Source organism: Trachurus trachurus (assembly GCF_905171665.1).
Source record: "Trachurus trachurus genome assembly, chromosome: 13".
Classification (NCBI taxonomy): Eukaryota; Metazoa; Chordata; class Actinopteri; order Carangiformes; family Carangidae; genus Trachurus; species Trachurus trachurus.
The window spans coordinates 10,276,863-10,292,140 of NC_139892.1; the positions used below are offsets into that span (position 1 = coordinate 10,276,863).

The following is a 15,278-nucleotide window of genomic DNA, read 5'->3' on the forward strand; positions in this document are numbered from 1 at the left end:
TCCAATGTGAGAGTACATGTCTTATTTTTGCTGTGTTCTCAATACACTTGTACCGTGTCGAAAACTGGAGTTGCATTTCAAAACCCGGTTTGCTTTTTTGTGCGTGCATTTTGCAGAACAGACTTCATTTGGAAAATGTGTCAAAGAAAGTGCATTGCAGTGCAAAATTAAGGACACTGCACTGGCAATGCATTTTAAATGTGTAAATATCCAGTTGGGAGCCATATTATTTCACTTACATTAAATAGTGAAGATGTATACCAAATCAAATCCTCCTCCCCATCATCAAGGTAACAATCATTTTTCATATTCATCAACAACATCAACATCATCATCGTCATCATCATCACCACTTCCTCATAGTATTAGCTTGAGCCAAAAAACTTCACGCTGGAAACTCCCCCAACATGAGAAAATCATTGCCACACAAAAAATGACAAACAAATAGAAACGGACTGCCTTCACATTGGGAAGGCAAAGAGCAACCTTTTTAGATTTTTGTTTTTGTGTTATTCTTCATACTCTTAATTATGCTTTCTTAAGGTTAGACTTTGCTTTAGTCGTCCTTGGATTCGGTGGCCTCCGCTACTCCATCTGCCGGGGTGGCCTCCTCTTCTTTAGACTCCTCTGCAGCATCTGAGGGAAGGAGGGGAGGAGGAGAGGGAGAGAGAAAGGCAAAGAGAAGAGGAGGAAAAATAGTTGGAGGGTCGGAAAGAAGGGGGGCATGATAGATAAAAGGTGAGTTGGAGAGAGGAAGAGAGAAAATTAGCGTGTGTGAGTGGGGGGTTTTACATTGTGAGGTGGGATAATAAAGCTGGATCTGGGTCCTCTGAAATACTGAACATCAAAGATTTTTGCATTTCAGCTTCTACTTTTGATGTTTTAAAAATTTCCCCCTTCAGAAGTTTCTGTTACAAAAATGAGAGGGAAAAAAAAAAGTCATGAAAATGTGGAGGTGTTCACTCACACACACACTCACATACACCGAGGGGACTTTGTAATTTGTTGCCATGCACAAAATGTCAACTCTACTAACACAGAGAGTGTTGTCACTCACAACCTAATGTCTGAAATCCCACATTGCCCGTGTAAATAATGAAGGAAGAGAGTGCCCCTAATGGACCCATGAAGCATTTTAACTTGCACCACAACGCTAACAGCAGCATCTCGACCTGTCACATCTGATACTGTGTGATGCCCACAGTGTACTGCACTGTAATAACATCCTGTAGTGGCTTAGTGAGACATGAACACTGCTTAATTACAACCTGTGATACATAAATGAGCCAATGATAATTCAATTTGTTGAGTAATAACTCTCAGATAATTTACATTTTTCCTACTGTTTTTAAATCCTGCTTTCTACTAATTGTCTACCAAGGAATTATAATTATATCATCTCATGTAATCTTATAATATCTAGGTATTGTCTATAAATTAAAAAAGTAAAAATGTGTCATATAAGACCTCATTATCCAGTAGGCTATGTGTGGGTTGCAGTGATCTTTTGTGATCTTCATTTTATTGTTTGTGAGCAACTACTCTAAGAGAAATGATGTCATACCCTGGTGATCTCATACTCTTTTAATAGAGGAGACATCAAAGAATGACATCATTGCATTGGAGATTGGGGTGATCGAGTGCAAGAGTGTGTGTGTGTGTGTGTGTGTATGTAAGGGCGAGGCAGAGAGAGAAAGACAGAGAAGTGGGGCGATCATGTCGGCATGAGTGCTTGTACTACAGTGTGTGTGTGTATGTGTGTGTGTGTGAGACTCAAGACAGCATGAGTCATTGCAGATCTTCCAGGTAAGAGGTAATTAGCTTGTTAGCCGCTATGACAGACCAGAGAATGTCCTTCTCTGCAGCCACTGAACTGTGTGATGCAAATACAATTTCACCCAATTTACAGTGCCAGAGCTCGTCATTTCTGGTTTTCTGACACAAGTGTCACCTCCGTTATTCACACCAGAGATAGTGCCGACTAAAATGGTGGTTTAGGTTCGATTCTGATGCATTTGCAAATAAGAATTGGCGATGGGAAAACAAAGCCGTGCACTCCAGTGCGTCTGCTTTGTGTCAGTTCTGCCCACTGATTTCTAAGTTCTCTGTAAACAATGTTAATGAGAACATGACACATAGTTTACCGAGGGATTTTAAACATGGAGGGAAAGTAGGAAGACCTGAAGTGTAATTAAACACTAGCGCTGGCATTAGTCATCACCGGAACAGTATTTTCTATAAACATTATCTATTTTTTCTTAATTGAGAGCCTCTTGTGTTAAAGAACAGAAGCAAGAATTTGTCATGGGTCTCCTACTGCTCAGTTTTTGTATGTTACCATCTGTAATCACAGCGTTGATGTTCACCGCTATGCAGATGACATGCAATTATATATCACTGTTAATCCTATTGAATTGAGCCACTTAAATCACATATTTCTGACCTAAGTTACAAAATATTTCCTGAACCAAGAGAAAACATTGGTCAGATGAGAGAGAAAATTTTGCAAAAGCAGAAACAAGGGTGTTGCCATCAATTTTAATGCAGCTTTCCAGCTATCAGACTTTTTTCTTTTACTTCAATTTCATATTTGTGAATTTTATGAACTGATTTTTAAATTGATAATATATTTCATTTTTTACTTGCTTTTATTATTACAGTGCTCTGTGACCAAACAGTTACCGACTTGGTCAGACGTAACTAAGTGAAGCCAACCACCCTTGGCGGAGAATCTGGATCATAGCCGGGCTGCCTCATAAATTATTCAGCCAGATCAGAGTACCTGGCGTCCTTGTGCATGTAACACAGTCTGTGCACTGACAAACCTTAACCGAGTGAGTTAATTATGAATATTCATTTGCTCTCTGAGTCTGTTCAGTTGGTAAGGCAGATGATTGTGGCCGGCAGTGGACTGTTAATTAGCAGCTCTTTGTCAAGTAGTGTTTGTTTGTGACAGACTTCCCCGGTGCGGATCATGACCAGTAGGGATCATTAATCATTCATTTAAATCAGAGCACCTGTTATACCCGCTCTGCTCCATGCAGGCCAGCTATCCCGTCGAGGTGGTAACTATGACAACAGGGAGACAGTGCTGCCTAGGTGACCTACTTTCCCCGTAGTTCTCCAGTTAAGTGTGTGTGCATGTGTGTCTTTCCCACCTCACACCCCCACCTACTCCAGACTGAGCATGCTCCATTAACTACCTGTCTGACCCAGTCTGAGAGTCCTTGGACCAGAAATATGAGTTCATGTCAAGTGTAACTTGGGGAAATGCATTGTTTCAACATTGTAATACAATTTCATGGCCTTCCAGTTTTCTTCTCAGGTACACGTTCTGCTGTAATTGGTCGTCAAATGGTGGTTTGCTTTGAAATCTGTTAGCTGGGTCCACATTTCAAGGATGTTACCAATGTGTAGCAACAGCTTAATGGGCATGGACAATCAACCACGGTTTGTGACTGTGGCAACAGAGTTAATACACTGCTCCTGGTATAATGAAAACCCTGTGAAGACGTTCATGAACCTTTATGATGCTCTCTCCTTAAGTAAACAATAAAACCTTCCTTCTCTCTTCACAATTACTTTGATATAAGATGGCTCCCAAGATAAAGCTAGCCCCCTGGTGCAACATCATTCTTGACAGAACTTCCCCTGTGTTTCCTTCCCAATCTCCAGGCCTCATCAGTATGGAGTTCCCATCTTGCAGAGGCTGAGACACAAGTCTGTGTAATCTAATATTGAGCTGTGTCTCTGTGTAAACCAGTGAATAGTGGAGCACTGCCAAAGATCTTTAAATCCCAAAGACTCAACAAGCAGTTATTTCCTGTGTTGCCTGCCAGGCAGACTATAGAGGAGCTTACCTATTCATCTTTGTTAGATTTTTACACTAATTTGTTTCTTAATTGGTGAGAGTGTCTTAAGTTTAATGAGCTCACACACATGTATACACCTTGGTATTTGGTTGAGAAGCTTCCTATAAGTTCTTACCAAGTGGGTACCTTTTATTTGGCATGTCATATTTCTTTTACAAATCCTACCGTAATGAATAGAAATAAAAACTTTGGAATAATCTACATACCTTGTTTATCTTTTGTTTGGTTAGGCTCCTCCTTCTCAGCTGTCGGGCTGACAGCAGCAGGCACGTCGGCTTGTCTGGCCTCCTCCTTCTTCTCTTCGCTCTTCTCCTCCTCCTTCTTCTCCTCAGCTGTGGCTGTGGTGGGACTCTTGGCTACCGCTTCCGGGGCCTCCACCTCTTTGGGCTTCTCCTCGGCCTTCTCCTCCACCTTTGGCTCCTCTTTCTGGGGCTCAGAGGGCGCTGTGGCGGCCGTAGGAGAAGCAGCAGCCGGGGCCGCCGCTACAGGAGACGTTGCTGCGCCTGCAGGGGAGGCAGCAGCAGCTGCAGGAGAATTAGCTGGCTTGTCTGCCACTGGGCTTTTGGCTTGGCTTGTCTCCTCCTCCTTCTTGGCCTCCTCTCCTGCAGCTTCCTCCTCCTTCGCAGGTGCCTCCTCTCCGTCGGCTTTCTTTGCCTCCTCTCCTCCCTCCGTCGCCTCCTCTGCAGCAGCAGGACTGTCGCCATCCTTCTCTTCCTCTCCGTCTTTCATCTTTTTCCGAGTTATGTGTCCGCGGAAGCTGGCCTGTATTTTGGTGGCAGCCTTGTGGGCCTTGTCCTCGGGTTTGTTGGTGGTACCATCCTGCTCAATCTTCTGGTCCGCCTCCTCATTCTTCTCCACCTGGGTGCCAAGAGAAAATACAGCTAGTTAATATCTACCACCAGCCAATGTGTAGGCCAACTGGAAACCAGTAAGGGAATGTACTTTGTTAAAAACTTGCAAAGTATCCCTGTACTGTGGTGACATGTAGCTTGAGTATGAAGCTCCCAAGTAATCATGCTGGCATTCTTTTATTTGGGTTTAAAATCCCACCAAAGATACAACACGTCATGAGCTGAAAGGTCAGAAGACAGAGACAAAAGTAGGGTAAGTGCTATGAGAGGGAGTTGTTAGTTAACTTCAGCATTAATGTATTTATTTCTATTACTGGAGAATTATACAGTAGGAAAGTTGGGTTAGGGTCTCAGGATTTTTTGAATTAAGTGTAAGTGTAGGACTGATAAGGAAGAGGGTTAGGAATAGGACAGTACACAATGTAATATTGAAAGGGGTTCCATGATATTACCTTCGGTAACCGGATCCATAGCTGTCCATCAAATAGTGGGTTGTGCTATGAGTCATATAAATCTAATGAAAAGAAAATCAAATCAAATAAAGGAATGAATGATGAGCACTGAAAGTGGCAAACAAAATGAATCAGTACATTCAAAATGAATAGGCAAATAAATCAAGGTAAGAAAAATATTCTCGAGGCTCACGACTCAACCAATCAAAAGACTCAAAATGTGCACCTTAAAATGAATGTGAATAAGCAACGTGAAGCAAACACAAATTGTCAAAGAGCATGCAGGCAGTGCAGCAACCAGTTAGCCAAATGATAGAGATGTGAAAACTGCAGAACCTAAATGGTTTTGATTGTTTTTGTCCTTCCATAATATCAAGGCTTTGTCAGCAGACAGTGGTGGATTCGACTACAGCATGAATGTACTGTATTTTATCATTTCATATGCTGGAAAAGGGCGGGGAGGGTAGATTTAGAGCCATTGTGAATCCTGAGAATAGCAGATTTGTGTGTGGGTCGATTGTGTGTGAACCTTAATGAATTGGATACACTGGGATTTGGGGCATGACAAATGACTCCAGGCATTTGTTGTGGTTATTGAATCCAGGCATGAGGTTGATATTGTCCTCTTGGTAAATGCTGCCGAAATACATCCAGTGAATAATTAAACTTAAATGTAAAAAAAAAAAAAACCCTCTGCATGGCATCCGTCAGTGTGTTCCCTGCTTAGGATATCCTCGCAAACTGTAAGCAGAAAAAAGGTTAAGTGTTCAAAAATTGATGCTCTTTCTCCCAAAAAATAATGAGCCAATCTCTATTCTCTGGGTACAGTAGCTTTTCTTTTTTTTTTCTACGGCTCCATCTCTGGCTGCTAGGGAACGAGCTGCCTGCTAGAAATCTCCTCAGCATTCACTGCCATACCCCTCCCAACCATCAAAGGTTACCTTGACAACCAGAGTGCTAACTCATCACAGCGCTGTCTGCTGGTTGGTGCGATGAAAGACTATATGTCACCCTGATTGGCAGCACACCTGACCCCTCAGGGGGAGCAGGCCAATAGGAACTCATAAATCAGGCAGGGCAATCAGCATGGGTAAGGAGGGGCTGGGTGTGATGTAGCAGCGGGGGGCGAGGCACGGCCGGAGGGGTGGCCAGAAGGATTATATGTGTGAGTGAGTGTGTGTGTGCATGTGTGTGTGTGTGTGTGTGTGTGTGCACGGCAGTACATAAGCGGCGGCCTGTGTCGACGAGCAGCGGCATCTTGTTTAAGGTCAGTGAATTTGGGTGAAAATGGGTTTCGAGATGCAGCATCCATCAGTATACCGTTTCCCCGGTACCTTCTGTCTCTAATAGTGTCATTACCTTGGATATGAGGTTGGGCTTGGACAGCTGCCTACGTGAGGAATCACATCTGTGTGACATGATTTAAGAGCCAGAGGCCCCTAAACCAACACGTCTTCTTCAGGGTCAGTGTGTCAGTGCAATATTGGAGCAGCGGGGGCCAAGGTGCAGCTGTGTTGGTATATTCACCTCCTCCACCTTTTATTCACGTGCAGTCTCCAGGGTTCAGGGTGTAAATCCTGCACCCTGCGGGCCTTTCTGCAGTTGTTAATATATGAAGCAATTTTGCGCAATGCTATTTTAACGCTTTAACGACGCTGGTTGTGAAAGGCATGGTAGATTTTTTAGGGGGGCTTAAATTGGGTTCATTGCGTGTTGTGATGTATGTTTAAAACCCAACCAGAGCTTGTTTGCTTGACGATATAAGTAAAGTGTGGAAATAAACTTAAGCAAGTGTCCTGTTATTAGATCAGAGAGTGGAGGCAGACAGACTGACACACCCCTCTGCTCTTAATAATATGCAGCTCTCTGGTGACTTATTGGGCTTTTATTGCGTCTGATCTCATGGGTGCTTACAATTGCCAAAATTTTGACCCAAGCACTTAACTCTAAATAGAATTACTGGCTGCATACAGTGAGTCAGACAGAGCGAGAAGGAGACAGCGATGGATGAGGGTGTTTGGGAATATGGGGGTATGACATCATTATTGGAAAGGAGGGGATGTCATTTACTTTAGAGATCTGGGTGTGTGTGTGTGAGCCCAAATGTAATAAAATACCAGCAGAGTGCCGAGTGATCTCATATCAGCGTTTGAGGACGGAGTGGAGGGGGGGGAAGAAAGATCACCATCATGATTCGACCACAATTGTAGCATCATCATTTGAATTATTGATATTTGTCTGGGCATCACCCTTCAAAAAGAAAAAAAAAGTGCTGTGCTGTGATTTTCTGCTGTCATCTGTTTCCACGGAGCAGAAGATTCACTACAGGCCTATACTCTACTCTGGCTTGTCACATCAAACCTGTGCTGTAATACACAAATCAGCAGTCGGGTGACACACATTTAAATCTCATACCACCTAAACAGTAACATCGCTGTGAACCGCTCCGGATTTTTTATTTTTTTTGCTTTTCTTAAAGACTCTGACTGTTAATTGAACCCTGGTCACGTAGCCTACCCTTCCTGCAGGCGCTCTTCCACTCGGTGTCTGTTATGTGTGCAGCACACATTTTCATTCATAAATACAGCAGCACCTCCCAAAGGTGCAGCACACACACACACACACACACACACACACACACCACAAGGTACACTCCCTTGAAGTCTTCATGCCGAGACTCCACCGCCGTTTAAACTCTTCCTTCATTAATTTGCAGTGAGACAACATATTTGCATTATCAGGTTAATCAAATGACTTATTACAATTAGCCCGCAGTGCTTCCTCTTTGAACAGTCTCTCTGGTTGCCATAGATACGCCACATTAACCAATGTGCTGGGGTGAATCCAACAAAAAGTGGAGTTTTTGCAATATAATACTTGCTTGTTTCAAAACAGACAATTACATAAAACATTTATCTTACTATTATCACAGCTACAGTGTAATGAGGCAGCATTAAACACTGGCTGTAGGACACAATGACACCGTTACATATGTAGGTGACAAGTAATGACCGCCATCTTCATGTTCTACAGTGGTTCACAGGTTAATTTACTTAAATACAAGAGTGCCATTCAGCAGAGGACAAACCCCCCCAGTGTCTGTAAAAGCTAATAAATTGGCTGTGCTTAAAAATAAATAAATAAAAAATGTGTTGAGTACATTATCTGACGGCAGGATGTGTGTATTACAGCTTTGCCTATCAGCTGCAGTCTGTGTTCTCTCCCTGTCTGTATCTGTCCTTGGGTGGGCACCGGCTGTCGTGAGAACCACACCCCAGAGTCAACGGCTTCACCGACAAATCCATAATCGCGCACACACACACTCATACACACACACACACACACACACCATCCCCCAATGGTGACACACAGTAACAATCCACCACCTTCCCACTGCCTCATTGCCAGCGAGTGCCATTAGGGACTTGTTTCAGGCGGGGGCGGAGGAGGGGAAAGGAGGACAAACGGGGAAGAGGAGGAGGAGGAAGGAGGGGGAAAGACATGGTGCTGGTTGAATTAACCACAGAACCACATCTCACGCTAACGCACACACCAGGCGTGCATATAATCAGAGAGGTTTTTATTATTATTATTATTAGCATTATTCTGCTCCATTCAAGTGGGAGACTCCCTTTTCACCTCGCCGCTCCGCCCAGCCTTGGATCAAATGCCCCTGGCAAAGAGGGGGAGAGGAATATGAGAGGTAATATTTGCCTTTTCTGCAAGAGCATTGCTTTGCAGAGGGCCTCTTTAATCACAAACCCAACAGGTGCAACTTCTCAATTTATTCTCTGCGAGTCAGTTTAATGTGTAATTATTGAAGATGCTTTAAGTAATAAAACAGAGTGCACAAGTCTAATTCAAATCATAAGAAAAACTCAACCACAACCATTTGTCATATTTGCACAGTTTCCAATCCAGGCAGAGAGATAATATTAGCCACCCCACTGCTGCTGGTGGCACACACACTTCCTGCAACGACACCTCCATCCTGAAAATCCCAGCATGATTTCAATGGCTGTCTGCTTCTTTTTTTTTTTTTACTGCCGGAACCATCCAGACACCAAGGACTGGCTGCTGTCTGTAAGAGCTGAATATCTCTTTTCTCTTTCTGTCGTCTTTCACGCTCTTTCTCACTGGGCAAACTGCTACCCACTCATTCTCTCTCCCTCTCTCTCTCCCTCTCTCTCTCTGTCTTTCACACACATACACATACATACAGCCACAGTGGAGCACCACACCCTTCTAGCCAGCTATCTCCTGCAGATGAGGAGAGGGGGGCTCAGGTGGTGACTGCCACAGCCCCCGCTCTCCCTCTCTGTCTTTCTCCATTGACGGTGAATTGATGAGCGATGTTAAAGGATGCACTGTGTCTTTTACCACAGGAAAAAAAAAAAGGGATGCTCCGCAGTAACTAATAAGCGGCCATATGCCAGCGTCATTACATCCTCTGGAGCAGTCTTTAATTCAATTACACCGTACTCTCCTCTGCCTGAACAAAGGCTCCGCAATCGCCACTGATCTCATATTGGGGAGGGGGGATGAGGGGCAAGTGGTGCTGGAGGAAAGAGGCTGGGGCTGGACATGGTGCTCGGGAGGGCAGGAGGAAGATGAGGATGAGGAGGAGGAGGATGGGGGCTGAGGGTGGTAGAAACAGGAACTGAAAAATGTGGGCTGTGGCTGATGCTTTCGGCTGAAGGCGGGATCTGAGGAGAGGTCTTTGAGTGCATGAGCCTGAGAGCCACAGCGTGAGGGGAGGTAACTGTCTCTGACGTAGCAGCACCGGTCTTTTGGATTTTTTTTTTGGAGTTTGGTCAAGAAGGATTCAGACTCTCAAGGTCCTGGTGCGAGGAGGAGAAGCAAGAGATGGAGGAGGTGGGGGCGGGGCTAGATACCTTTAGACACTTATAGGAGGGGTTTGATGATGAGGCCTGGTTAATGGGGAAAATGGCAGCGTTGAGTGGGCCTAGTGGTGGAGGAGGAGGTGGACACTCATTTGAGAATTTCTAAACTTGATCTTTGCCCTTCCTCCAAAACCCTGAGGCATGTTGTGCCGGTTGAAGCCTGGATGTTGGGAGTTTTTTTTTTTGCTCTGAAATTTGCATAAAACTAAAGCAGAGGCTTCTGAAGAGACTCAAATGAAGTGCTATAGTGGCCACTCCGACGGTGAAGATGTTGCAATAGCACTTAACACTCCACAATGGCAGCACCCACAGCTATATTGCCACGTTTCAAAGCAGGGGAAAAAAATCATGCTCTTTGCTCATCCGCCCATGAAGACCACACAGAGTGTGTCTGGATTAATTTATGTTCATGCACATGAAAAGCAGAGGAGGGGGGGGAGAGGAGAGAGAAGTGCCTGGGGGTCGGCTGGACATTTTTTTAATATATATTTCCCCTGTGGAGAGATGCGCACACTCGAGGCAGCAGCGACAATTTTGTTCTGTGGGAAAAAAGCAGTGCCTCACCCACATGGCTGCGGTGCCGGCTTCTTTCCCCACCCACCCCCCCTCTATAATCTTCCTCACCTTTGCGCCTGCTCAACTTCTCCAACCGTCATCCTTCACTCTGTCACCACCACTACATTTCTAGCCGGGTTGTATAGCCACCCCATCCAGTTTCATTTTTGCTTCGCTGCATGCCTTCCTAGCTCCCTTTACCTTCCCCCACACCTTACAACCTCCCTACCTGCTTCATCCCCCCCCACCACCACCCTACCCCCACCTCTTTTTTTCCACCTCTATTTCTGCTCCCACCAGGTTTCTTTCCACTCTCCAGCTCCCTTTCGTGTCTTTCTGCCATGTGTGTGCCCGCCACACTCCACCCTGCCGCTCGCTCTCTCTCTCTGCATCCTGTTCCTCCTGCATGTCTTTCAACTGGCAAGCCTTGCTTCCTTTCTCTCTCTCTCTCCATCTATCTCTCTCCCTCTCTCCATCTCTCTCTCCTCCGTGCCAGAGCTGATCATGACTCATACTGGCTGACATTTAAGAAGCAATCAAGTGCCATCAGAATCCAGTGTGTTATGAGTCCGATAAAAATCATAATTATTTGGAGATAGCAGCAGGGATCTGGCCCTTGATCACACACACAAAAAACCAGCATGGTGGTAGCTGCTGCTGCTGCTGCTGCTGCTGCTGCTGCTGCTGCTGCTGCTGCTGGGAGTGAAAGCACAGGAGAGTGCCACCTTCTTCCCCCTCCCCACTGTCCAGACCCACCCGCTTCCATGCAACACCTTTTTTTTTTTTTTTCTTCTTATAATTTCTGCCACTGAGAATAGCCATGGGTTGTTATAAACTACCCAACACCACCCTTTCACACCCTTTAAATGAGTGCACACTTCATAGTACCCTCCATTGACAGCATCCACTTATAAAGCTGGAGGGCTATGATAATCCATTTAGACTCATTTATTCCCATTGTATCCCCCCGAGGCCACTGACATGATGGTGCTGCTCACTCAATCCGTACCCCACCCTTTTTTTCCCTCTTCACTGTGGAAATTTACTTTCCCGTTTCACCCACTTCTGCTCAAGATGACACAAGTAGAAAAGATGCCAACACACCCATTTAAGGCATCAATTAAAAGCACATAGTTTGCCCTAATTAATTTATAGCATCATTGCCAGTGGTGGATTATTCTGAGTTCACTAGAGCCCCCTGAATAAACGAGAGAGTCTTCCTTCTTTAAGACCAGAGACAATACAGAATCTATCAAGTGCTTTTCAATAATCTTTCACTTTTTTTTTTTGTTCAAGTGCCTAATCAATAGGAAGGAATGCCCAGCTGCCCATGATCGAGTTACAGTCTTGTGCCTCTCTCTGCAAGTACAGTGTGAGGTCTGAGAGGCATTGTGGCAACATCCATTCATGCAGGATAATCACATTAACTAGGCGTGTCTGGGCTCTGTGGATAGACTTCTGTAAAGACAAACCAGGCCGCGAGTCAAAGGAAATTACACCGACATTATAGACTAATCTGTCCTCGAGCATCCCGATCTGACTACACACCAACACTCACAAAAGTTCAGAGTTGTGATGAGGCATTTTATCACAAGAAAAGAGCCGATAGTAAGGATCATTTAAAAAAGAAAAGAAAGAAAGAAGAAGAAGGAATCATTGATAAAGCAAATCAGAGCAGTTTACCGGTTTGGTTCTTCTTATGCAGCACAGCATAGTTGTAGTTGTAGTATCCTCCCTTTTTCTTCTCTGCTTCTTTCTTCCCTTTTTTCCTCCCTTTCACTTCTTCTCTCTCACCCTCTCTCACTCGCTCTCTCTCTCGCTCGCTCGTGCACACACACACTCTCTCTCTCTCGCGCTCTCTCTCTCTCGCTCGCGCTCTCTCTTTCTCTCTGGCTGTATCAACAGCTAAGCTGCTCAGTGCTTTTACTCATCCCAGTTTGCACACACACGCTCTTCAGTCGGTCTGCCTGGACGCACCTCTCTCTCTCTCTCTCTCTCGCTCTTTCCCTCTCTCTCTCTCTCTCCTACTCGCTGCCTGACAATGACTACAAGCCCACCCTTTAAACCCCTCCCTTCCCCTCACTCCCTCCATCCCTCTCTCCTCCCCTCTTCCCTTCACACTATCCCCTCCCTCCCTCCTCCTCCTTCTCCTCCTCCTCTTCTCACTCATAGTGATAACCCCCCCACCACCACCACCACCTCTTTTAGATCAGCACTCCTTTCTTCTACATCTTCTCACCCTCCTCCTTCTCCTTCTCCTCCTCCTCCTCCTCCTCTCTTTCAGCGTGGCTCCAGCAAAAGCTGCGGCCCCACCCTAAAAAGGCTCTCCCTTAATAACTGACTGGATACCTCCAATATTTCACCCAGATGGATCATTTTTCATTGTGCTAAATTTTTGTTTCTCTCCACATTAACCTCCAACTATCCCTCTGTTTTATCTCATCCTCTTTCACACATGAGGTGTCTCTTTTTTCTTTTCTTATTATTTTTAAGAGAAAGATGCTCCCAAATGGAAGCATCCTCACCTCTGATTGCTCAGGCTCCCTCTCAGACTGTGTGTTAATGTACAACTCTCCGGATCTCAGATCAGTGTTATGAGCCTGTGTGAGCGGAGCGCCACCGTGTCTAAATTGCCACGGCGATTGCCGAAAGCATGTTTTCTGGCACAGCCGGGGGAGCAGCTCTTGCCAGGAGGAGAGACGTGTGAAAGGGAGCAGCGATGATCGTCGCTGGGCGCATGCATGCATCATGCGTGCACACACATATACATGCACACACATACACTCTCTGTGCTCTTAGGACACGTCACCCGAACCACCAACCCCCCCTCCATACCCAGGCGCTCTCTCTGTTCTCATGGAAACACCAGCAGATAGAGTAGAGGAGCAGAGGAGTGTGTGTGTGTGAGAGAGAGAGAGAGAGAGAGATGGAGGGAAAGGAAGGGATGAAGGTAGGAGGAGAAAGCAAGAGGACTGGGTGTGGCAGACAGGCAGGCGAGGCAAAAACTGTTTCTCTTCCTCTCTTCCTCCCCCCTTTCTTTTCTCCCTCTGTGCCCACATTTGCACACAGTCTAGTTTAATGGGCAGGCACAACGCATGCATTATCCCCACAACTGCATTTATAACCATTACCGTACAGTCAGGCAGGCAGGCAGGCGCATGCTCATGCAAACACCCACACTCTGTATTTGTCTTTCATAATACACACACACACACACACATACACAGAGATACACACTGTGGTGTCAGAAGAGTCCCCACCCCCACTCTGACACCGGCGAGCAACCAGCAGATGCTACAGACACAATGAGGACGGAGGGATGGGAGAACAGATGAGAGATGGAGGGAAGGAAGGATGGAGGGATGTATGGACTGATGGAGTATAGGGGGAGAGAAGGAGGGTGGGGGGGGGGCAGAAAGTGTCCTCAGGGGTTGTGCTCTGCTATTCTTCTCTTTTTACAGGATTATTCCACATCCAGTTCACTGAGGGGAAATCATTAACCTGCTCCGCTGAGCCACAGCCTTTCCCGGTGGTCGCTGCTTCACCACACAGACAAAAATGAATGTAGCACCGGCATTTGGCTGCCTGCATGCGCTACATCATTATGTGTCACACACCGTGTCATCATGGTCTATAGCAGACTGTATGACACAGACGCTGTAATAATGCAGGCTTCTGCTGAGTGCGCATGATCTTTTTTTTTCTTCTCAGCACTGGCCTCCTGCTATAATTTTTATACAGCCATGCACATTCATACTGAACAGCTGCCAGTTCACTGTCCCCCTACTGGGACACATATAACTGGCAGATAAGTGCTTTGCTAAAGAGGACTGACTTTTTTTCTGTCCAAACTCTGTTTCTCAAATGTTTTGCCAAAAAAAAAAGATATCAAGTCAAAACTGAATAAATGATGAGCAGCCAGAGTGTGATGATGAGTATAGGGAAAATCGAGGAATCCTATAAGATGAAGTGATGAAATTATCAGTCGATTAACTGATTGACTGATAGGAATCTAAAATGTTCCACTTTTAATAATGGGCTATTAATTTAGGTCAGTATCATATTGATTGGTTCCAGTTTCTCTAATGGGAATATATAATCTATATATAGATCGATCACTTCGGCAGGGAGCATCCTTTTTATACAGTAACTATCTATGCCACTTGTTCTAGCCATTTTATTTAGAGATTTTGATACACAGCCAATTTCAAAACGGGTTTACAGCATCAGCATTTAGTGAACACCACAATAAATCCTTTAAAAAAGAAATGATTTTTTTTTTAAAAACAATCTCCTATAACAACTGAGTGGGGTTCTCTAAGTGAAAAATAAAGATCCAATCCCTCAATTTCCCTCGAGCCAAATCAAGCTCAGGCCGAGGCGGCGGTGGTAGCCAAAGAAACAGAGACTGTGTGGGATGGTCTTTGAACACAATCCATCTGCAGCTGCAGCATGTTGGCCGGTAGTTGACGGCAAAAATTGACCCAGCCTAAAGTAGCTGCTCCTTATCTTATGTCTTAGTATGCTAATCCGTGTCCAGTGGCTTGATTGTTCCGTTAAGTAGCTGAATGTGCTGTTGTACAGACCACGGAGATCAATAATGTCACACTGTCCTGCCAGTATCGAAAAAACAGTCACCGTTTC

At 45.1% G+C, this 15,278-nt stretch overlaps 1 protein-coding gene across 1 annotated transcript; it reads right to left on the reverse strand.

Annotated features, from left to right (window-relative positions):
• Nucleotides 1–556: 556 nt before the first annotated feature.
• gap43 (growth associated protein 43) lies at nt 557–12,347 on the reverse strand (the record flags this gene model as incomplete). The annotated part of the gene is made up of 3 exons (XM_083984417.1): nt 557–636; nt 4,079–4,730; nt 12,318–12,347. The coding sequence occupies 3 exons, from the start codon at nt 12,345–12,347 to the stop codon at nt 557–559; spliced, it is 762 nt and encodes a 253-aa protein (XP_083840543.1).
• Between the last annotated feature and the right edge of the window lie 2,931 nt (nt 12,348–15,278).